The sequence below is a fragment of the Hoplias malabaricus genome, chromosome 8 (assembly GCF_029633855.1).
Source record: "Hoplias malabaricus isolate fHopMal1 chromosome 8, fHopMal1.hap1, whole genome shotgun sequence".
NCBI lineage: Eukaryota > Metazoa > Chordata > Actinopteri > Characiformes > Erythrinidae > Hoplias > Hoplias malabaricus.
Window position 1 is genome coordinate 36,910,400 of NC_089807.1, and position 24,138 is coordinate 36,934,537.

Consider the following 24,138-nt stretch of genomic DNA (forward strand, 5'->3'; position numbering starts at 1 on the left):
TCCGTAGGTGTGAGTGAATGTTTGTGTCTGTGTTGCCCTGTGAAGGACTGGCGCCCCCTCCAGGGTGTATTCCTGCCTTGCGCCAAATGATTCCAGGTAGACTCTGGACCCACCGCGACCCTGAACTGGATAAGGGTTACAGATAATGAATGAATGAATGAAATGTCTTAAATCAGATACGCAGGGACTAATAGTAATAGTATGAAATAAATGGTCATTATTTATGCTCAAACTGAAGTACATAATGTACACTATGTGGCAAATAGTGTGTGGACACCAGCTCATATAACGGTATTTTTATATAGTAATAAAGTGTATTAATAGACAATTGGTTCCATTTCCTACAATAACAGCCTCTAGAATAAATGGCTTATATACACTGATCAAACATAACGTTAGAACCACCTTGTTTCTGCACTTATGGTCCATCTTATCAGCTCCAATGACCATACAGATGCACTCTTCAGTTCGTTAACTTCCTGTAGTTCAGCTGATGCTCTGCATACTTTATTAGCCCCCTATCCCTCTAGTCTTTAATGGTCCGGACTCCCACAGTACCACCACAGAGTCTGGATTATTTGGGCGGTGAATAATTCTCAGTAGAGTCATCCTCAATGACTTCACTGTTGTGTGTTGTGCTGAAATGTTTGGATCAGACACAGCACTGCTGCTGGAGTTTGTAAACACCAGTGTCACTTCTGGACTGAGAATAATCCACCAACCAAAAAACATCCAGCTAGCAACTTCTAGTCCTTCATCAGCGGTCACAGGACGCTGCCCACAAGATACTGTTGGCTGGATATGTTTGGTTGCTGGGCTATTCTCAGTCAAGCAGTGGCACAGTTGTTTAAAAACTTAAGCAGCGCTGCTATGTCTGATCCACTCATACAATCATAACATACACTAACACACCACCACCACCACATCAGTGTCACAGCAATACTGTAATAGAGCCATCACCCAAATAATATTTGCTCTTTAGGTGAAAGAAAACGGAGAACGTGTAACAAAATATGCAGAGCAATAGACGGACTACAGAATGTAGAACTAAAAAAAGGAGGCAACTGTATGGTCAGCCGAGCTGATAAAATGGGGACACAGTGAAAGTGTGTACAAAATGAAGCTGATAAAATGGAGAGAAAGTGAAAATCAGTGTAGAAGCATGATGGTGGCTTTAAGGTCATGGCTGACATATTTATACTTAAATATTAAAATTCAGAGATCTTGGCTTGTGTCCTGTCAAAGGTTCTGAAAGCCTCTGTGGCCTGTAATGAACCTTGGAGATTAAGCAGAAGTAGACAAGGACTCCCTCTGGTGGTGCAACAATTCAATACAGCACTCACTAATGTGGTTGATCCTCAGAAAATGAAGGAATTAATTACGTGGCTTAGTCCAGACGGCAGGGTCCTTTTCTAATGGAAACCCATGGTTTGTAAAGGCTTAGCTGAAAATCTGGAAATCAAGCTCAAGATAACACTGGACATTAACTCATCGAAAACGGGCCAGAACAATTAACTATCCGCTGCTTTAATAACTACTCGGCTTAGGACCAGGATCTCCCTTTAGTTTCTTAATGATCTCATTGCAAGCACATTAAAGTACCTTTTATCTTTATGAATAAATTTGAAAAATACCTACATGTTTACATTCTTCCTAAATTCTAAACCTATTACAAATTACACCTGTTTTAAACATGCCCGCCCCCATGTGGGGGACCCTCTCTATGGAGTATATTCTGGTTCATTTAGGGACAACACTCACCAGTGTTGTTCTACATTGTAGTAGAAAATTACAATATAGTAAACAATGCCTTTGATTGCGTATTGTTGAGGGAACAAAGGATTAATTGCTCATTTAATAAAGTGACTAATGAGGGAATATATTTCAGAGCTCCTTGGGTTTTCTAGTGGACACTGACAACAGACATCCTTGAAGCTATGCAGCATTTATTGATCAAACGTTGTGATTATTTCTTGGCCCCGCCTACAGAAAAACCTCTAAATCCAAACAAAAATAAATGCCACCGTCCAATATCTCATCTCTCACTACTGATAACAATAATGACATCAACCTAATTATTAATATTAAAATAACTCAAACGGGACAGACAGCTGATCTTAATAAATAAACATGAAACTTTAATAGACGACAGACATTACACAGTACTAAGCTATGGATGCTCAACCATGAGTCAAAATCAGAAAGCAGGATGTCAGACACAAACCCATGTATTTACAGATTCATTTGTTGCATGATGTCACCTCTCTGAAGCTGAACAAGATATCTCTGTGCCACAGGAAAGGCGTTTCTCTCCAGAAAGGCTTCCTAAAAGGTGGAGACAAAACATCATTAGCCAAAAGTTGTGCTGTTCTGTGCAGCAGGCATGAGAAACACTAAAAGATGAGGTGTACAAATAAGTATAAAAGCTTTTTGTGTAACATATAATTATAAAACAAAATGTAAACATTCTCCCACTTCTTTGTTATTTTATGGTAACTGTTACATATCAGGGCAGCACACTGGAGCAACAGGCAGTGTCGCAGTCACACAGCTCCAGGTCCTGCTCCGGGTGACTGTCTGTGTGGAGTGTGGTGTGTTCTCCCTGTGTCTGAGTGGGTTTCCTCCAGGTGACTGTCTGTGAGGAGTGTGGTGTGTTCTCCCTGTGTCTGCGTGGGTTTCCTCCGGGTTTCCTCCACAGTCCGAAAACACACGTTGGTAGGTGGCGACTCAAAAGTGTCCGTACGTGTGAGTGAATGTGTGTGTCTGTGTTGCCCTGTGAAGGACTGGCGCCCCCTCCAGGGTGTATTCCCGCCTTGTGTCCAGTGATTCCAGGGAGGCTCTGGTAAGTGGTTACAGACAATGAATGAATGAATGAATGAATGTTGCATATCATTAAAAATGACAACAGTTTTTACATTTTTATTCGTCAAAAAATAACCTTAAAATTGTATATGGTTTAGACAATTTAAATATAGTGATTTTGATTAATGATTGTGAAAATAGAGTATTAAAATTAAAGTTTTTTGTATTATTTCATTTCCAAATTTCATTTTTAATATTACGCAACAGTTACCATAAAATGACAAAAGAGCAGGAAAATGTTTGTATTTTGAATTACAATTAAACATTACTAAAAGTGCTTTAAAATGTATTTGTACCCCTACTAGCATTTTTAGAGTCCAAACCTAACCTTCCCAACTCTAATACTCATTGTACATATAATTGTACTGTTATTTTTTTAAATGCTAACAAAGTCATTGATGCCAAGCACTGACTATCACCTCTTGTAAAAAAAGGTTTGTTAAACATGAGAGAATGAAGGGGTCAGTGAGTTACAAGCCAACATCATGAGGTGCTCAAAAGCTACAAAGTAAAACTGGTTACTGATATATCTCAGAAAGTCCATATCAGGGCAAAAATGGGTGTACAGCCTGAGAATATCCTGTGTTAACATTCACCTTTCAGAACTGCTTCATTCTGATCAGGGTCAGAGAGCCAGTCCATCACAGGGTGTAACACACTCACCCACAACTGTGAACAATTTTGCAGTCGGTTGACTTTCTGATGTGTGTTTGGACTGTGCAGGGAAACTGGAGCGACTTGAGAAAACTCAAACAGACATGTGGAGAACACCTTACGTAATCAAACATTTTACAACAGACTCCTGTGTTTCTTTAAGAGGCCTGTTGTATATGTGTATGGTGTGGTTTTCGTTTTTTTCCTAGACATGGCATTGGAGTGGGTTTCTTCCTTTAAAAAGGTCCTGTGATAATAATTCGCACATGTATTTCTCCAAACTGGTGAAGAGTGGCTTAGACATCATCGGGGAACATTCAAGGTGTGGATTCTGAGTGTGATCGATACCGATAAACATTCTTTTGCCTAATCTTAACCAATAACAGTGTTTGTATGAGCCTTCAAATATATATTTAAGCCCATACAGGTTTATTACCTTAGCTCTCCTTCTGAGGTAATCTCTGCGATTATGTAGCATTTTTGTACAACGTACAATCACCTCAGTCTCCCTCCCAGATAAGTATGGTAAAGCAGAGATGATCTGAAAGCACACAGAATACACATTAATCACTGTGTTCCCTCCGAATGCCTCAGAATCAATGAGGTAACAGTGAGTGATTTATTAGACTTCATGGTATCATGACACACAGACATCACCTTTGCTGTAATTGGGCCCCATTCTATGTTTCGGCTATAGCATGCTCTCTGCCAAACCTGAAACTGGGTCAGGATCTCCCTTGCCACCACCTGGACATAGAAACAAAACACTATTAATACAAATGAAGTAAAGAAAGACAATAAGTGACTTATAGACAACATAACAATGTGAAAAGACAATGCAGTGTGTGTTGATTACCAAGGGTTTAAAAGGAACACAGAACAGTGTTGCATATTTACACTGTGAGGATACAAACATTAGAAAAGTGTAAAGGTACTGGACCCAAGTTATAATTAGTATATTAATATAATCCCCAGTCTTGGGCTACATAGCATTGGTGTTCCATTTTCTGAAGACCCAACATCAGTCTCTGCACATATTCATTGTACCCACACACATACAGTACACAATAATCACAATTAATTTGTCTAAACTGAACATGACAGCGGATTAGAATTAGAATCACTTTATTGGACACTGTGCTTGAACACAGAGGAATTTGTTCTCTGCATTTAACCCAATTTGTGCAGTGAAACACACATTTACCACACTAGTGAACACTAGGGGGCAGTGAGCACACATGCCCGGAGCGGTGGGCAGCCCTAGCCACGGCACCCAGGGAGCAGTTGGGGGTTAGGTGCCTTGCTCAAGGGCACTTCGGTTATGACCTGCCAGCTCTGGGGATCGAACCAACAACCTTTCTGTTACACGCCCAGTTCCCAAACCACCAGGCCACAGTAAAATGACAGACAATTTTAATTTTTGGTCAACAAAGTAATTTTACACTTACACTGAATGTCCTCTGCCTGCTTGTGGGGTGCATTTTCATCTGTTCTGCTGGAAGGTTTGCAGGTGGATCTTGGGTCAGCTGCAATACACACACACACACACACACACACACACACACGCACACACACAATTCGATCAATACTCCAACTTCATTCTGACACATTTTTTATCAAACCTTTTTTGTGAGAACACAGGTTTATTATTTTGCTAAATTAACAGAGCCTCCTAATTAAATAGCAGCCTTAGTGTATACAAAGAAAACAGTGTATTTCAGTAAACTGTAACCGGGTATCTTTGGGAAAGTGTGAGAAATAATGATTAGTTGATCAGGCAAGAGATGAGTTTGTCTCTCTAACAGAATGGAGAAGACAGGAGCCAGAGGTAAGACAACATGGTTTTATTTATGAACGTATGAAGGGTCCAAATAACAACTCAAGGAAAAAGATATACTAGACCACCGGAATGACTGCAGTGCAAACCACGGAAGAGTTTAAAGTGCAGCAGCACCTCCTACTGCTGAGATCTAGCCACACTCTGTCTACTTGGTAATGTCTGGGTCATGTTTATAGGGAAAATGAAAAATTATAAATTCATAGATTCATTTCATATTTCATTAATAAGAACAGTATAAGGATTTTCAAACATCCCAGTGACTTACTTCATCAGGGGAAGCATATTCAGGAAAATAAATACACATCTTCTACAGATGTCAGCAAGGTTCAATGCACAATTACTGTTCATTTGCTTAATATTTGAAATAATATATGCAAATAAATTGAGACACAGCATTACACATAGTAGAACAATGCTGTATGTATGCTTGCTCACTCTAAATGAACGTATTAATATTTATGTCACTTTGAAATAGAACAAAAAATGCAATTTGAGCAGGGGGTTCCAAACGTTTGCCTATGGTTGTGTCAATATCAGAAAAGATTAAGCACTGATTAAACTAAGGGGTCGTGTGAACAATTTAGAAGCAAACACTGGATGGTTTCTGCGTGTAATAAAAAAGGGCAAAGGTCAAATGTAGTTGGAGCCAATCACAGGGCTGTATTATTACATCCCGAGCCGAGTCATGATCCATCACAACACGCAGTGTCATTACGGCAGATCAAAATGGTAGAGGTCCAAGGGTCAACAAAGCTCAGATAAGCTTAGTTTTATACTCCATATTCTTTATCAGCCAAATGATTCTTTATTAAATCAAATGACCGTAGTCTCCATTCACTTCAAGACTATGTTGGTGACAATTTATTTAATTAACATGTCCTGTAGTTATAATAGAGTGATAAATGCTGGACCCCACTCTTCCAATCCATCAAGGACTGCACTTTTCCTACTGATTATTTAACGTTACCCATGATTTACTCAACATTTAACACTGGTAATGTACAGTAAAATTAAGGTTGACCACGTACAGTAACCTTCTTCAGTCTTTACAAACCATATAGGAGGGGGGTTTGTAGTCGAACTGATCACAAATCCGGTAGTTCAACTTTAATCATAAGATTGTGACGGTGTTGTCTGAGCAGGTTAATGAGATGATCCAATATGTGTTAACTGCAACTGTTTGGAAGATCAGTAACTAATGAAAGCATGAGAAAAATGGTAAATATGTCAGAGGGAGAGGCTAAGAAATAATGTTTGGAATCCATTTTTGTCCCAGTGAGGTTTGTAAAGTCAATAAGGACCAAAGCGTAAAAGAAACAAGCATAGGGGTACGTTGTCTAAAAATATGTCCATCACTCCATTAGTTTCACTTGTTTCAAGATGGATTTTATTATTACGATTGACTGAAGTACAGAAAAACAGAGCGGTGCAGAACAGATGGACTACAGGAGTGATCATTCCCCTCACCATAACAAGTCTCTAAACATACGGCAGCTAAATGTGACTGGGTGAATAACGAAGGTCGGAAATTATTCTCTTTTCTGAGGAATACGTTAACACAAAAACCCACAGGACAAATGGTCGTCAGCAAATAACATGCAAGGCATCGTATTGCACATGTGACATAAAAGGTGCAGAATCCTTCAGCTTTCTCACTGTGGGTGATTAGTGGTGAATGCTCACAGAAGCCCTCTAAAGTGTGTCAGAGGTGGTCATCCTTATTTGCTCCAGACATATGAAGATGTCCTTCGTGAAACTCCATCAGGATAATGGTTGGGGTTTAGTGCATTTTCTGAAATTGCACAGCCTGTTTATTGGGCTTCCAACTTAAGGCTGGGCATATTGATTGAAATATACGGAAATAATTTAAGAATTTTATGCCAAAAGATGGAATCTCAGTTCATAGCTGTTCCATGGACTTTCAGGAGATGGCCTTTGAGTTGTTTGAGGCACACAAAGGTCTTCCCGCACTGGCAGCAATGACAGCTCTTCCCCACTCGACTGTGTCTTCTAAGATGGACTCTCAGGTGAGTGGATCTATTGAACCTCATGCCGCAGTGGGTACAGCTGAAGAGTTTCTCTCGGGTATGGATGTTCTGATGCTGCTTGAAGTTGCTCAGCCTGGTGAAGCCTTTGCCGCAGTGAGTGCAGACGTGCGGCCTTTCTCCTGAATGCTGTCGCTGGTGGTCCTTCAGCTCGAAGTTGTGAACAAAGGTTCTGTTGCACTGGGGGCAGCTGAGGGGCTTCTTACCCTTGTGGATAAGCATGTGGACCTTCAGTTGACTCACTTGAGCGAAGGATTTTCCACAGTGGACGCAGCGGTGTGGCTTCTCATGGACATTTTCATGCAAACGAAGACGCTCATTCTGAGGAAAATGATCAGCCGGTAGGACGGGGAGGAACACCTTCTCACCTGGACCAAGGTCTTGAGGAACCAAAAAGCCTTCTGGAAAACCTGTCCTATTTGAATTAAGCAAGTGTCCGTTTTCAATCTGCTCAAGTGAACTGGACGTCTCAGGAACGAGAGCCAAAGGAAAGTGAGCTGACTGACTAGTCTCAGCCTTGATGCCTTCAGACATCTCTGGGTTACACTTGACTGAATAGGACATTAAATATGAAGCTGGATCTGGCATGTTGAGAGTAGTTAGATTTGGAAAATTATCTACCTGTGTCTCCTCACGGTTCCAGGATCCTTCGATGTCTCTGCGATTCATATCGCTTTCCACAGGAACACCGTCATCTGTGCAGTCCCATACGGGCAGCATCTCCTCCTCTTCTTTAATAGGAACAGGATCCGGCTCAAGCTCCGATTTCACAGCCGAGTATGGTGGAGAAGATGCCAGATCACCATCCGTGTTTTCCTCTGGAGAACTCTGTATTAGCCTAGACTGGGTCAAATCTATTTCTTTACTGGAAGTAAAGTCTATCACAGGTGTGTTATGCTGACTTTCTCTGGGCTTTGAATTGGTACAGTGCTCTTGAACTTCTGTCACTCCTTCACTGGGAAGGAGCTTCTGTAAAACATGCTGAGGAAGCTGCACTGTGGTATTCGACGTAGAGTCCTGTTTCCCACTCTGTTCAAGGGTGTCTGTCTTCTTGTGTATGAGAGTGTTTGTCTCTGAAGGTGTGTACAAGTCTAAATTTTCTGCAGATCTCCACACCTCGCTGAAGGGAGGCCTTTTTCCAGACTGTTCCCTCAAGCTCAGGCTGAAACACAGTGTATCTGCACCTGCACCAGAACACACAGGAGAGGTTGGTTTGGTGAGTATTTTTAGCCAATAAAAGTAATAACATGCACACAGAAAATGCATCAGTTTCTCTAAGAATTTGTGTGTTTTATTTGGGAATATATCTCATTAGTAGATCCTAAATATCAAATATTTATCGTACTTTAGTCTACATTTCCTTTGAGCTAGAAATGTGCAGTGAAAATATGAGGAAATAATACATTCTTAGGTTAAATTCTGTGTTTTATTCACAGAAATAAAACCTAAGGCATTTTAAATTGACTTGTATTTAAATAATCAACTGAATTTTTTATTTATCAATTTGCCATGGTCATTTTTACTTGTAAACAAGCAATTATTATTATTATTATTTAAATAATTATTCCATTTTAGTCTGGAAATATGTCTTGTGTTCAATAATTAAAAAATAAGTTAATGAAAACATGCCAGAAATTAATCATGACGGGTGCAGGCCTTCATTCGATTTATTTTTTAAAATATATTCCACTGTTCTTCTAACCTGAGAGTGCCTCTCTTTGTGGTTCTGAGGTCCTCTCCCCATTGGCTGTAGCTTTATCACAGTCCACACACCGCACTCTCTTTTCTTTCTCTTTCAGTTTACTCTCATAAAACTGCAGCCTTCGCATTAGCAGCTCCACTTCCTGTTTGGCATGACCCACTTCCTCCACAAAGCTGTCCTCCACCAGCTTGGTGATCTCAAACATGGCCGACTTGAGGATGGTTTCCATAACGATGGAGAGCTGGGACTGGAAGGTGACGATGAGGGTGTCTGCCATTTTTCTGTCTTTGTTATAATGTACCTATTTAGGGAAAAGTGGATCCAGGTTCGGTATCTGAACTCTCAGTGCCTGTGAACACAAATTATTTGGTCACTATTTCAGAAGCAAAGCATTTACCATTAATAATACAAAAGGTTTTATTAATAGTTAACTAATTATGTCTCTTAATAATAACACGTAGCACCTGTTTCTATCAGACACGTGAGCTGAAATTTACTACTGCTCTCGTCTTGTGTTCCCAACACTTCTACAACAAATTTTCAAATCGGTTTTATATTTAGTTTGTTATCATTTCAGCAACCTGTTGAGTGAGCCAAAAATATTAAGGCCACAGCTAAAACCAATAATCCATACCGGGACATTTTACAAAGGCAATATCTCACTCATCGGTCTTAAGATTCCAAACAGGGGTATCACCCAAAACAGACTCTGTACTTGATAATTTGGGAGATGACAGGTGAACGGCAGGCTTATTATTTTACTCATTTTTATTTTCTAAAACATTTTGAATGCATTGGACAATACATTATCTGTTATCCTAGTAAAACGCCTAGATTATGAACTTAAAACCACATCCAGGGCAAATCAAGTTTTTTAACCTTGTAAAACATGGTTGAGCATTTCCACAGTGCTCGCATGGAAAATTCATACAATCAGGTTTTCATACATCACAAATCTATCAATCCCATCAACTTCAATTGCAGGACTTTCCTGGCAAAGGTGTGGGTGCGGATGGAGGAAGGGACTAAATGCATATTCATATCTGCATCTGCACATTCTTAATGAAGCTAAACATGTGGAGTTACACTTTAAACATATCTAACCGTTTTTAAACTGGAAAAATAAGTTATGACAAATTCATTATGAGGAAGCTTTGATCCTTTAGACATGACCACGCCCCCAACAACCACTACAGACACGCCCCTATTGAGCCATGACCGTTGAAAACATAACACACTTTGTCTGGGCTGCATCTCAAATCACTCCCTACTCCTTTCATAGCGCACAACATAACGAATTAATTCCCCGGTATAAATAAATAAATAAAATCTGCATAGGGCACTATGTAGGGAGTACGTAGGCATTTCAGGTTTATTTTTTGGTTTACAATAATTAATAAAATACCGCTACCTTTTGAGCTCTGAATGAGTTTAACATAATTTAGACCTGCCGGTGTAAACATGTATCTCCAAAACAGTAACTTAAATTAAAATGGACCTAAATGTAAATATATATATTCCAAATAATCTGGGGGCATTTCTATCCACCGTGAAATTTTCACACAATGTGAATAACAGCTGCTGTGTCCAAATGACGTTTCAGCTAATAAACTGAAAAATAGACAAAAATGGAAATATCGCGATATGTATGAGTCCCCAGAGTCCCTTTAGAACTGCCGTTAAAATGTCTTTGGTTCGGAAAACTAAACATATAATGTGGCACTCTGGTTTGTTTTTATTCGAGTAAACACTATAACACGCCAGAGTTCAAATTCTGCTTATATTAGCTACTATATTCGTGAATAACTGCTATTAAAGACAAGCATTGTCTATTCTATTGTACAACTACTGTCCATTCAGTAGTAACGGTTGTTAGCCCTGAGCTAACGTTAATTCGCACCTCTTTTTGACAAATACATATCAAAGCCCGGTGAATTAAACTAAATAGAAGACAACATAAGGATACTCGATGAATTATGCAATTAATGATTAAACAAATACGTATTTAATTATAAAACTCACTGTGTACATCCACAGATGCTTCAGCACACAGATGGAAACCTGCTGGTTTATGAGTCTTTTTGTTATTGCTGTTGCTGGAGGTTATACACTTACTGACACCTACAGGCAGGGAGGCTCTCTCTGTCTCTCTCTCTCTCTCTCTCTCTCTCTCTCTCTCTCTCTCTCTCTCTCACACACACACAGCCCTTAGCATGGAGTTGAAGTGGGACCTGAGCCTACCTAAAATTATTGGTCATATGGCCTGAACAGGGTGCCAATCCATAACAGGGCATCACACACTTACACCCATACACTAATTTGCACAGCAAGTCTACCGTTTCATGGACAGTGACCCGAGGTGGGGTTTGAACTCACACCCCCAAGAATGTGGAGCTAAGTGGCAGTGAGTCCAACTGTGGTGACATTAATAATGGCTTAATATTGTGATCAGGTGCTTATAAAATGTAATTTTGTATCAGTGATCTCTCCATTAATTGTAGTGAACTGGAACATTTATTCATTCACGTTCTGTATTTGCGACATCCTATTGAGGGTCATGTTTGGTCCAAAGCCCACTCAGAATCACTGAGTGCAAGGGTAAAACACACACTTGAACCACACCAGCCCCCTGATATGATCAGAAACTCAGCAGAAAGGTTTCCATTTATTAGTGGTTGTAATATTCTGGTATGACTGTGTATATTACAATGCTCTGGATGCTCCTGAGAGGGCTGCGTGATGCCAATCATTTAACAATATTGTTTAGCAGATAGCACAAGAATTAAACAGCATAAATACAGCATTAATGAATTATGCCACTTTGGTGCAATTTGACCACTGATTGCTGAAAATTTGTAGTCCACCTGTTTCTCTGCATACTTTCTGATCCCCATTTCACCCTCTTCAATAGTCAGGACTCCCACACAGCAGGTTTGATTTGGATGGTGGATCATTCAGCTCTGCAGTGACACTGACATTGCAGCGTGTTAGTGTGTGTTTCTTATTAATTTACGTAACATTTAAAATGGCAATAATTCAAGATGTGATGTCTTAGTGTGTTTTAGAAAGATTTCAATATTTTTCAGTTTAGTGATAGGCTAAATTCATTCATTCATTATCTGTAACCCTTATCCAGTTCAGGGTCACGATGGGTCCAGAGCCTACATGGAATCATTGGGCGCAAGAGGGCACACACAGACACACACATTCACACCTATGAACACTTTTGAGTCGCCAATCCACCTACCAACGTGTGTCATTGGATAGTGGGAGGAAACTCACGCGGACACGGGGAGAACACACCAACTCCTCACAGACAGTCACCCGGAGGAAACCCACGCGGACACAGGGAGAACACACCATCTCCTCACAGACAGTCACCCGGAGGAAACCCACGCGGACACAGGGAGAACACACCATCTCCTCACAGACAGTCACCCGGAGGAAACCCAGGCGGACACAGGGAGGCCACACCACACTCCTCACAGACAGTCACCCACAGGAAACCCACGCAGACACAGGGAGAACACACCACACTCCTCACAGACAGTCACACAGAGCGGGAATCAAACCCACAACCTGCAGGTCCCTGGAACTGTGTGACTGTGACACTGTGCTGCCCCGTGATCGGCTAAATGTAATTGCTAATTCAGTTGTTGTACGTTGTGTTATTATAGTTGCACAGGGCATGTAAGTTACACAGAACATGTAAAAAGGTCTTTTATTACATAATTCATAATGATGCCATTTCATGGCATGCAATTATGAAAAAACAACTACAGCTATGCACGGTCCTTAAATGCAGTATTGCTTAAATAGGCTGAAAAATCATACACTCAAATACAAAACAACAAATGGGTGCACGAATACAATAGTTAAACACTCTAAACATGTAAGACCTCTGTACTCTCTACCTCACAGAGTTAGACAGACGATGATGTGGATGATGATCGTAACAGCTGTAATTAAATCTACACCTCTCGTCACAGATTGGCAGAGTGAATCCTCTGGTGTCTTTTCAGGTTGCATTTCTGCGTGAACCTTTTGCCGCAGGCCGTGCAGATGTAGGGTCTTTCCCCTGTGTGCACCCTGCGATGTGCCTTCAGATTACTGAGCTTAGTGAAGCTGCGGCCGCACAGACTGCAGCAGAATTGTCTTTCTCCTGTGTGAATCTGTTGGTGAGCTCTCAGGTGGCACAGGTGGGAGAAGCCTTTACCGCACTGGCTGCAGTTGTGTGGCGTCCTGGCCGTGTGGTGCCCAATATGACCACCAGTCCTAATGCTGAGTGTCTGCACGAGATTCCTGCCTGTCTGCAATGCACTGATGCTTCTTTCGTCCGTGTAGGCTCTCTGGAAGTGCTGAAGTGCCTGAGAAGGTTTGGGCAGAGAGGCTGGACTCTTGTGGACGGGTTGTGCCCTGGCTATGTTCACAGTGCCAGGATTGGAGGCCAGCACGCTGGTATGTACTGCCAGTTTGGTGAGCTTTTTAGCTGGAGTCCTGAGCTGCTGTGTTACCTGAGAGGCAAGGCTACTGACCTTTCCACGAGGTCCAGGAAACACCACGCTTGCTTCCACTGGAGCTCTAGGAGGAAGAGGATCTATATGCACGGGAAGCTGATCCCGTGCTAGTTTTGCACGGCTGGGGACAGAAACCGTCCCTGTTCTCACACTATCCACCTCTTCCCATTCTGGTGGAAGCACAACCACAACCTCATGTTTAACAGCCACTGAGTTTGGACTCTTTGGCAGCTGTTTTCCAGTGGGACACTCTGTGGACGATGAGGCTGCAGGCCCTGCTTGCGAGACAGGCGGCTGCACAGGATGCTCTGTTTTAGAGTCTGGCCTTTTTAAATGCGGCCTGTTTTTCCCAGAATCCTGAACAGCAGGACTGCCAGACTTGGCACTTGGTAGTTTGTCCTTCTGAGGAACTCTATGATCAGACTGTGATGCATGGAGACCTGAGGTTTCTCCAGCATTGTTTCTCTGTGGCTCTCTGTGATCTGCTGTGTGACCATGTACTGCAGGGTACATCTGAATGTCTGCAGCCTCTGTGACCTCTTCTTTTACAGGCCCTCCTACTTTGGCTTCATCGAGTTCAACAATCTGAAATAAAAAAGAAGAATGAAAACAGATTTAAAACAGTAGAAACAGGCTTATTGAACATTTGAAAACTTCATTTGTAAAAGATTTAGTTTAGCTGTTCAATCAAGTGCTGCACTGAAGCTAGGAAGCTAAAAATAATGGTAACGTGTATCCACCAATTCAAGGAAAATTGGGTGAGATTTGTTCGTTTTGCTGCTGAGCTCCCCTACAGTTACACAGAGTGTAATTCACTTTTACAGCACTGCCCTAAAATCAAGGGGAGGTGGAAGGCAGCAGGGTGAATTCCTACCCTCGTCCGAAACTTAAATAGTGTAGTTTCTCCAGTGCTGAGCCCGTAGAAGCAATGACAGAAGCTGTGTTCTCCTTTTTACACGTCAGTGAAGAATCAAAATGATTTTGAAGCTGTGTGTTTAAGGTGAAATATTACCCAGTGTTTCTTTAATATTTCCCTAAATCTAAAAAATATATGTGATTATTTATGACAGTACATCACATTTGAATCAATATAAACTTAGAAAAGTGTGTAAAATAAAAAGCAGAGTAGTGCAGTAGGTTGTGTTGCTGCCACACAGCTTCTGGTTTCAGTCTTTGTGTTTGGTGTGTTTCCTTAGTGTCTCCAAGCACAAAATCACATGCTGGTAGGTCGACTAACCATGCGCATTTGTCCACAAGTGTGAGTGTGTGATGCCTTGTGATGGACTGGTGTATGTCACTGCCTAGTGCCCTGTAAATTTGGGAATCAGGATGAAGCAGATACAGAATATGAATTAATTAATGTCAATTTTTTTAAATGCAGTGGTAACCATTTTGAAGCCTGAATTATGTCTATACTTTAATTCAGAGTATACAATAAACAATGCTGTAAAATGACAAAGTAAATTAAGTTTATATGAGATTAACTCAAGGAAGTCTCATGCAAATGTGCTATGATATAAACATGTATTTGAAAGTTGCAGTGTTTTTAAGCACCTAAAGTAAAAGATAGCCCACCTTAAGTTCAGTGTCTGGGCTTGCTGAAGATGTCTCTTGACCTTGAGTTGTGGTGCTCTTCCCACAGATTCTGCCTCCATCAGAAGAGCCTTCCAGCTTCATAACTCCAGTTAACTCCACACCTTCAGAAAGACACATGTATAGACTTTAAATACATTACTCAGCTGGTTATAATCTCTCTTTACAAATAACTATCATGGCAAAAAATAAACATTTCCAAAAGTTTATAGACACCTGATCACCCAGTAAAATTTTCTAGGAATTAAAGGTACTAATAGGCATTTTTCCCCATTTATGTCTTCTACTTGTCTAGATAAGTTATGCAGTTTATTTCTTATGAGTATCAACATTTGGGCCCCCATTCAGACATTACATTACTATTAACAATGCATTTAATAGATTACACCAGATGTGTGTGTGGACTAATAAATCCAAGCAAGGGGCAGCTTACCAGACTGTGTCCTGGAATCTCTACCTTCTGTGTCCTTGGAGAATCCCGTTTTGCCACAGTCCACACACTTTACCCTTTTAACTCTTTCTCTCTCACCAAGTTTGGTTTCCAGGATTTGTAACCTACGTCTCAAAACCTCTGCTTCGCGTTTCCCACGACCAACCTCCTCCAAGAAGCTGCCTTCGACGAGCCTGGTGATCTCACAAACAGCTGATCTCAGGATGGTCTCCATGACCCCAGAGAGCTGGGTCTGGAAGGTGAGAACCAGGGTATCTGACATCCTACTGAGTCTCTAGTGTGGCTGAGCAACGTGTGGAAATATCAAATTCTGCTTTCTTTACTTAAACATTAATACATTCTGTGAAGACCAGCGCATCCATTTTTACACTTGATGGTTTGAATACTGAAGGTCGTGTGGCAGACTGAAATGTCTCAATTTCTAGGTTCAAACTTCTCAAGACACATGAAATAAGTGAGATTCAAGTTCTTATGTGTAAATTGCACTCACTCCGATTTTTGATATACAAATGATGAATTCTTCAGTTTTAGCCTCCAAGATCCCTAGCAGTCCTTTCAGGAAAAAAAATGCCAGATGGGATTTAGTGATGATGATTAAGTTAATAGAACGGATACACTCATGTTTACAGGCTCTTCACTAGAGCTCGACTGTGAGGCCTGGTAGAGACAGAGAAGTGCAGCAATGTCCATCATGAGCAGTTCCTCTCTGCAGAGATTGGTCAGTGAGTCCCTAACCGTCCACATGTCAGTTCCATGAACTCCAGAGCAATATCACCGTGCAAAAGAAATGCATCTGGAAAGTGAAGTCGTTTTCTAGCATTTGTAGTTTGGTTTGGTTTGTAATCTGCGTCTCTGTCTCATTATCCTTCCTGCTGCTGAAGCTGTTAACGTTAGCCCCCTATAGAAACCAGTTTATCAGACAGAGTCTCGACAAAGCTACTTTTCGTGCATAAACACGTCCTTTCTGCCCAGGACCGACAGCACTCGATACCAAACAGCAGCTACACTGCCACGGCAGCGACATACACCGTTAAAACTAAGCGAGAATAGAAGAATTAGACAAGGTTTAGGTGCAGCGGGGCAAAAAATGTAAAACCTTGTTGTCCCCCGTGACGTCACGCGTTGTACAGTGGCCCGCTTGGCCACAATGAAGCTGAACGGCGTAAAACAAATCCTGAGTCAACAGGAGCAAACACAAGGCCTGGCCAAAAATCACACTGTAAAAGCCTCCCACACTAATATTCTACTCGTTGTCCATTTTATTAGCTCACCTGACCATAAAGATGCACAATATTGTTCTATCATTAAAGACTGTAGTTCATTTGTTGCTCTGCATACTTTGCCAGCTTTATTTCACCGTTTTACAATTTCCAGTACCCTTAAAAGACCATCACAACAGTATTATATGGGTGCTGGATCATTCTCAGCACTTCAGGAACATTGAAGTGTTGCTAATGTGAGTGTTGTGCTCATAGCAGTGGAGTTCAAAACACTGCCCACTCACACAGCATTTACACAATCCTACCTTATTCCACCTTGTAGATGCATAGTCTGCTGACAGTAGCACATCAGTCATTTTCTAGGCTTATGTCAGCGTTCACAGGACGCTGTTTGCTGGATATTTTTGGTTGGTGAGACTATTTTTAATCCAGCAGTGACAGTGAGGGATGTAAAAACTCCAGCAGTACTGCTGTGTCTGATCCACTTGTACCAGCACAACACACGTTCATCCACCAGCACTACGCCAGTGTCAGTGCAGTGCTGAGAATTATCCTCCACCCTAATAATACGTTATGTGGGGGCCCTATTTATTTAAATCTTAGGTAGATAAAATATCAGTTAATAATTTTAATCAAACATATGCCTCTATCTTATGATGATAATTCTATTTGATGTTCCAAATACAAACATTTATTCATTAATTTTCTATCATGTGAAATACAGACATGATGCTGATATCAGAATTTGAATCCCAGCACGAAACTAATCCTAAGATTTACCAGATCATCAGATATGAGCTATCGGAATACAATAGATCTTAATATGCCTGAAATATATATATATATATATATATATATTAGCCCACAATATAATAATGAGACTGAAGGCACTCTCTGACAATAAATCAAAAAGGGGGAATGTTTAAGAACATTTAAGTTAACACAGACAGTCTCATTATACATATTACCATCTTCATAAAGTTGTAAAATAGTAAAATATAATAATGTTATATGAATTGCTGCTCCAAATAACTAAATGTTTAAATTAAATTGTTTTAATCAGCATCCAGTATATACAAACATCAATCATCTACTACAACCACAACCACTCAAACAAAAGTCTGGATGTCTGTCATATAAAACATTTCAGATAGTATTGAGTAGGATAAAGTGAGTGAAACACAATACACAATTCAAATATAAATAATGAAGAAGCAGATTAATCTCCATTAGTAAAATAAAGCAAATACAGAGGCATAACAAAGTAACAACTGTAAATATATTGCATGGTTTCTTTACTCAGAATGTAAACTAAATTAAAATGATATCAGATATTAGGAAAAAAGTAAGAGATTGCAATGACCTCCTGGAAAACAAAGTTACAGCAAGGGAAGTAGTAAGAAACTGAGCCTGATGGACAAGTAAAAATGCATATAGTTGGTGTCCAATGAAAAACATTCATCTCCATTTTTGTCCATTTTTAGTTGAGTTGTTTTCCTCCTGTAAAGCTATTTCGGAGATACATCTTTTTCTATGGACAGCAATGATATAAACTTCGCAGATTATTTATCTGAATATAGCCATTTGAATGTGATTATTATTCAACTTATGAATCAATTAAAATGTAATAATATTCAAACCATTTTTGGTAAAAGGTAATAATAACAATAATAATAATTACTGAGGTATTTTCAAAACAGAAAACAGATCGTTTTGTAGTTTTAATTTTGGAATAAAACCCCTTGAAACAACTTTAATCAGTCACCACACTTGGAGGATGTTTTATTACCTTGTAGCATATATACAATAATCACAGAAAAGACACACCACTTTGGTTTAAGAGCTGAAAATGTTGTCTTTGTGTTGCAAACCTCAAACTAATAAAACTATTTTGTTTTCCCAAATCACGTAAGAGAAATACATTATTGTTAAATAAACTTTAAGGAAAATATTATGTAACTACCAGGAATTAAATCAACTAGAACTTTGTTGCTTTCCCTGAGGCATTGTCTTCAGCAATTCAAAATTTAAATTCCACATAAACTTTGTTCCAACTTTGTTGACAGTTGTCATTGGCTAATTTCTAAACTCCATCCATATATCTTCAATTGGCTTGAGATCTGGATTTTTTGCAGGTCATGCATTTATACCAACACTTTGGGATCTTGAAAAACGTTATATAAAATGTATTGTTATTATTACACCACAATTCAGACACAGCTTACTGCATACAACCAGCATCTTTTACCATACTCCATTTTGTATTTGCTTCTAGGAGGAGTTTTACAATTTTACCATTGTTTTAACTAACAATTTTCTTCATGGGGCCATGTTTTCTTTTAGTTAGCTGAGTCCAACAGCTTAATTCTGCAACTGTTCCAATTTTACTGCCGACTTATTTACAATGTTAGACTTCCACCAGAACTTACAGGGTGATATATTTTTTTCTCATGCCATCAATTAAAATCTGTCTTGTTTGAGTTATGTCTCACAAAGCTGGAGTTTTCTGCTATTAAACAAACATTGCTTTCTGTCATATCTGTGATTAATTTGCCACAATGTAAAAAACTGATTGAACATTGGCGTGCTGATAGAGTGCTGATATGAGTCTCCACAATATTTTTTTTTGAAGTACCATAGGTTTTTTCCCCTGCAGCAGATAAAGCTTTAATTCATTACAGTCCCATTTCAATCCATAATACATTAAAAAATACTGAAAGCCAATAGAATAGTTCAGTTAAACAGCCAGTTTATTACAACCGTTTTCTACCTACTCTTATTGGCCATTTCATAAGATATAGTTGCACATAGTAGATTTCCAAATATGTTACGCATGGAAACAAATGTGCTAGAGTAAGTCAAAACTGTGATCTGTTTAAGTCTGAAAACATGGGCTAAAACAAGTCATCCTGATTTTGCACTCATCACAATGAGCACAGAGAAATAAGAGAAATAATTGTGGCAAAATATGGCAAAGAAGTTAACAAAGAGAATGCAAAATGCATAAAAAAACGGAGCTGTTCCTCATTTCTACTCCTGGGCACCTTTTATTTGAAGTAATCAGAATTCAGATCTCAACAAGCACTGACACTGGTTCTTCTGAACATGGCTATTTAAACTGGGTTAGATCTGTGTTGTTTAATCCTTGTGTTATTTTGACAATGTCACGACCCCAGAACTGTGTTATTTTGTGGAAAAACGGGTATAAAAGGGGTCCCCCTTTAAAGCATAGCCAGTCTGACCAAAGACCTTCTGAATGTGATACTCAGAATTTTGCACAGATCTATACACCTATATGTTAGAGACACCTAATGAAATGGCCAGTTAGTGTAAGTACAAGGTAGGCACACCAAATAAACTGGATACTCTGTGTATACGGGTGAGATTAGTGTATAGATGACTGTGGATCTAGTGAACGTTCAGGTCAGATCCGTGTTTCCGCTGATGTGATCTGAGATGATCAAGACGTTTAAAGCTAAGTCCACACACCCTGCAGCAGTAGGGCCTCTCTCCGGTGTGCGTCCTCTGGTGGACCTTTAAGATGTCAGCCCGGGTGAAGCTTTTATCACACATGCTGCATTGGTGCGGTTTCTCCTGCGTGTGAATGCGGCGATGAAGCTTGAGGTTCCACAACCGGCTGAACTTGTTCCCACAGAGTGTGCAGCTGTAGGGCTTGTCTCCGGCTTGGCTGCATTTGTGCCTCCGCAAGTCCGTGAAGGAGGAGTAGCCCTTTCCACAGTGATTACACAAATGCAGTCCATCCTTTTGGTGGACGCGCTGGTGGACTTTAAGGTTACAGGCTTGGGTGAACTTCTTCCCACACTGATTGCAGACGTAGGAATGTGAAGTGCTGGCACGGTGAGAGAGCATGTGTGTCTTTAAAGAAACCTGGTCTGGAAAACTGATCATACACTGAGAGCAAGTGGGAGGTCTCTTCTCTCCGCTTCCCACCATTTGAACAGGTTCACTGTGGGTTACGTTAATTTGGTGACTAAATTCTTCTCCACTATAAAAGCAATTACTACTGTCATTTACTGCATCCCTGCTATACATGGAATGTCCCCGATGGCCAGAGTCTCCAATAAGGCCTCCTGGAGCCTGAGCAAGAGCACTTATGTCCTGCAAGTATCCCTCCTCATTAATAAGCAGACAGTTTAGGTCACTTGTATCTGGAGTATTGTGAAGTGTTGATGAGCCTTTGCTTCCTCTTTTATTTCGCATACGTCTCCCACATTCGGCAGATGTATTCCGGTCAGTCTGCAAAGAACCTGGCAGTGCCCCAAATCCCAACCCTTCCCCTGTTCTCTGAGAGGGCTCTGTTAGTCCATTCAGTTCTCCCATAACAAGCTCCTGGTTGCTGAAGCTTCCCAAGTCATCCATGTTGTAACGAGTTCTACATGGCAGACCTTGTATGTCATCTGGCTCAGGCTCAGGGTCAGTGACTTGATCCAAACCTGAGTTCCAGTCTTCCTGCATCTGCTGCAAATCTTGATCGCTGAAAGGCTTATTGCGAACAGAATGGTCTGAACCTTCTAAAGGGAAAACGCATCAAATTGTTAAACTGGAAGACTACACAGTTCACACCAACAACGTTAAGTAATGTTCTAAAATGTAAAGCTGTGATCATTAAGACTTATCTTATAATGTAAAGCCCACTGTCTTTTAAGTGACTTTGAGTTAATATTTCTGTCACCATGCTTTACTTACAAATAAAATGCAAAACAAATTACTTTCAAACTTTTGTTTATACCTTCAATGCTCATTTTCCAAGCATCCTGTGGCTCAACATTGGCATTATGAACAACCTCTGCTTTAAGCATGCAGTCCACCTTTCCTTGCTCTTCAGCTTCATTCTGAAAAGAATATAAAACCACAACAGACCGTGTTTAAAATGTTCAGACTAAATACGCTCACACTTAGCACTCTTCAACATTGAACACAAATAAAGCTATGTATATCTAATCTGGTTTGGGTTTACTGAAAGCATTTTAGCACAATGACAAAACTGTCCAAAATGCTTTTAGGACACTGGTTTTCATAGATAGTTTACTCTCCAGCTAATTTCATGGGTATGACCAATACTACAGACAACATCACGTCATTTAGTGCAATGTTGAGTAGTGCTAGTGTTTAATCTAAATAAACACTAATACATCATTGATGCTACATTCATTCTGCTCACCTCTGCGGCTTTAGGTGCATTTAAAACATTATCTGAATCTACCAGTCCAGAGAGTTCATTCTCCTTCTCACTTCCACAGCTTCTCCAGGTCTCCTCTAAATTTCTCTCCTGTTTAAGGCTTCGAGCATTGTCCCCACCTGTGGAATGAGAACAAAAATGGTACACGTTTACTCCAATAGATATAAATAAACTGTCTATAAATGTATGTATATCAGAAGGTTGTGTCGCAGTCACACAGCTCCAGGGGCCTGGAGGTTGTGGGTTCGATTCCCGCTCCGGTTGACTGTGTGAGGAGTTGGTGTGTTCTCCCTGTGTCCGCGTGGGTTTCCTCCGGGGGGTCCGGATTCCTCCCACAGTCCAAAAACACAGGCTGGTAGGTGGATTGGCGACTCCAAAGTGTCCGTAGGTGTGAGTGAGTGAGTGTGTTGAATGTGTGTGTGTCTGTGTTGCCCTGTGAAGGACTGGCGCCCCCTCCAGGGTGTATTCCTGCCTTGCGCCCAATGATTCCAGGTAGGCTCTGGACCCACTGCGACCCTGAACTGGATAAGCGCTTACAGACAATAAATGAATACACAAACAATACATGAACATGGTCAAAAGCGAACAAAATTCTGTCAGCTACTTTAAATCTCAAATGTGATTTAAGCAAAATATGGTTAATTGAAATATAATTTATAACAACTATAAAAGTCACTATATCATTATTTAATGATCATATAAACATCAGATTATGTTGCTTCTAAATGACTCTAAAATTAATGTTTTCACAGAAAATAAACAACAAAAACAGACCCAGCGATACATCTATCTGTATGTTCAATGTGCAGTAAAATGATTACTATATTATAAGCTCGGCGTACTGTACAAGTTCAGTTTGTATTTCTATAATTAAAGACTGCGGTACACTTTTTAATGATCATTCCCCCACAGGGTCACCAGAGAGCAGGTATTTTTGGTAGTGGACCATTGTCAGCACAGTGTTACTGGCACTGGGAACAGTCCACCAATTAAATATATCCAGCCTGCAGTGTCCTGCGTCCTTATACTGTCTCTGATTTGCATCTGCAAGATGGGCTGTGAAAGGGCAGTGTGTTTAAAAACGGTTAAGCTATAAATGCACAATTAATGAGGATGATTAGCCTGTGACTTTGTTCTTTTTTCCAGACAGTCATTTTTTGTGTCATATTGCACCAACTTTACCTTTTTTATTTTTGGCAATATAAAACACTACAGGGGATATACAATGTATAATTATCTCACCAGACTGAGTATGAGGGGCTTTCTCTTTTCTTCCTTTATCCTCAAAGAGTCTGGTATTACTGCCACAGTCCGCACACCTCAGTTTTCTGCCTTCCTCCTGATCTCTGCGTTTCGTCTCACACAGCTGAAGTCTCTTCTTTAGAGATTCAACCTGTTCACGACTCCGAGAAACTTCCTCCAGAAAGCTGTCCTCAACCAGCCTGGTGATCTCGAATATAGCGGCTTTAAAAACCGTCTCCATAACGCCTGACAGCTGGGTCTGAAACGTGACGATGATTTCGGACATTTTGACCGTAAATGTTGAAGACGTTATATTAACCTTAACGTTAGCAGTGACTAAGTTACACTTGGAGCGCCCCTCGTGCGTGTGACCAGTTTTCGTTTTCAGCAAAACACTCGGTAGCGAAGCTATGAAACTTAAATATTAAATTATTACTATGCCATTCAGACGGTTTCAAAGCTACAAAATCTAAAACTAAGTCGGTAAATGTCCCCAAACAATATGTAAGCTCTAGATATGAGCTGACGTAGCCTAACGTAAACAACGATAGTCCAGCTAACGTTCGCTAGCTAGTGAAGCTAAACCAATAGCCTTTATTTCCTGATTTAAAATGTCGCCCCTTTAAATTCACCAGATAGGTTTGCTCTGTGGTCTTTCTAATAAACACCTTACAATTATGTCGCGGTGCACAGAAAATGTGAAAGTTTTTCCTAATCCAGGCTCTGTGAATCTCTCTCTGCTGGGGGACTGAAATAATGTAACACCGAACTGTGTGGCGGGGTGCGTTCACAAACAGCACTCAAACAGGAAA

General features: G+C 40.3%; 3 protein-coding genes across 5 annotated transcripts; all 3 read right to left on the bottom strand.

Annotated features, from left to right (window-relative positions):
* Positions 1-1,985: 1,985 nt before the first annotated feature.
* On the bottom strand, positions 1,986-11,262 carry si:ch73-109d9.1 (uncharacterized). 2 transcript variants are annotated; one of them, XM_066679323.1, is made up of 7 exons: positions 10,515-10,640; positions 9,104-9,452; positions 8,023-8,585; positions 4,965-5,042; positions 4,174-4,263; positions 3,953-4,057; positions 1,986-2,325 (listed from the first exon to the last, which is right to left on the bottom strand). In XM_066679323.1, the coding sequence occupies exons 2-7, from the start codon at positions 9,378-9,380 to the stop codon at positions 2,233-2,235; spliced, it is 1,206 nt and encodes a 401-aa protein (XP_066535420.1). In that variant the 5' UTR covers positions 9,381-9,452; positions 10,515-10,640; the 3' UTR covers positions 1,986-2,232. The 2 variants fall into 2 exon arrangements, with proteins under 2 accessions (XP_066535420.1, XP_066535419.1); XM_066679322.1 differs by lacking the exon at positions 10,515-10,640 and adding an exon at positions 11,126-11,262 and having other exon boundaries at positions 1,987-2,325.
* Positions 11,263-12,752: 1,490 nt separating this feature from the next.
* On the bottom strand, positions 12,753-16,857 carry si:ch73-109d9.3 (uncharacterized). The gene is made up of 3 exons (XM_066679262.1): positions 15,647-16,857; positions 15,196-15,317; positions 12,753-14,205 (listed from the first exon to the last, which is right to left on the bottom strand). The coding sequence occupies exons 1-3, from the start codon at positions 15,924-15,926 to the stop codon at positions 13,087-13,089; spliced, it is 1,521 nt and encodes a 506-aa protein (XP_066535359.1). The 5' UTR covers positions 15,927-16,857; the 3' UTR covers positions 12,753-13,086.
* Positions 16,858-17,816: 959 nt separating this feature from the next.
* Positions 17,817-24,138, bottom strand: si:ch73-109d9.2 (uncharacterized protein LOC565042 homolog). Of its 2 annotated transcripts, none has more exons than XM_066679935.1 (4): positions 23,327-24,138; positions 22,067-22,203; positions 21,635-21,737; positions 17,817-21,413 (listed from the first exon to the last, which is right to left on the bottom strand). In XM_066679935.1, the coding sequence occupies exons 1-4, from the start codon at positions 23,610-23,612 to the stop codon at positions 20,293-20,295; spliced, it is 1,647 nt and encodes a 548-aa protein (XP_066536032.1). In that variant the 5' UTR covers positions 23,613-24,138; the 3' UTR covers positions 17,817-20,292. The 2 variants fall into 2 exon arrangements, with proteins under 2 accessions (XP_066536032.1, XP_066536031.1); XM_066679934.1 differs by having other exon boundaries at positions 17,817-21,416.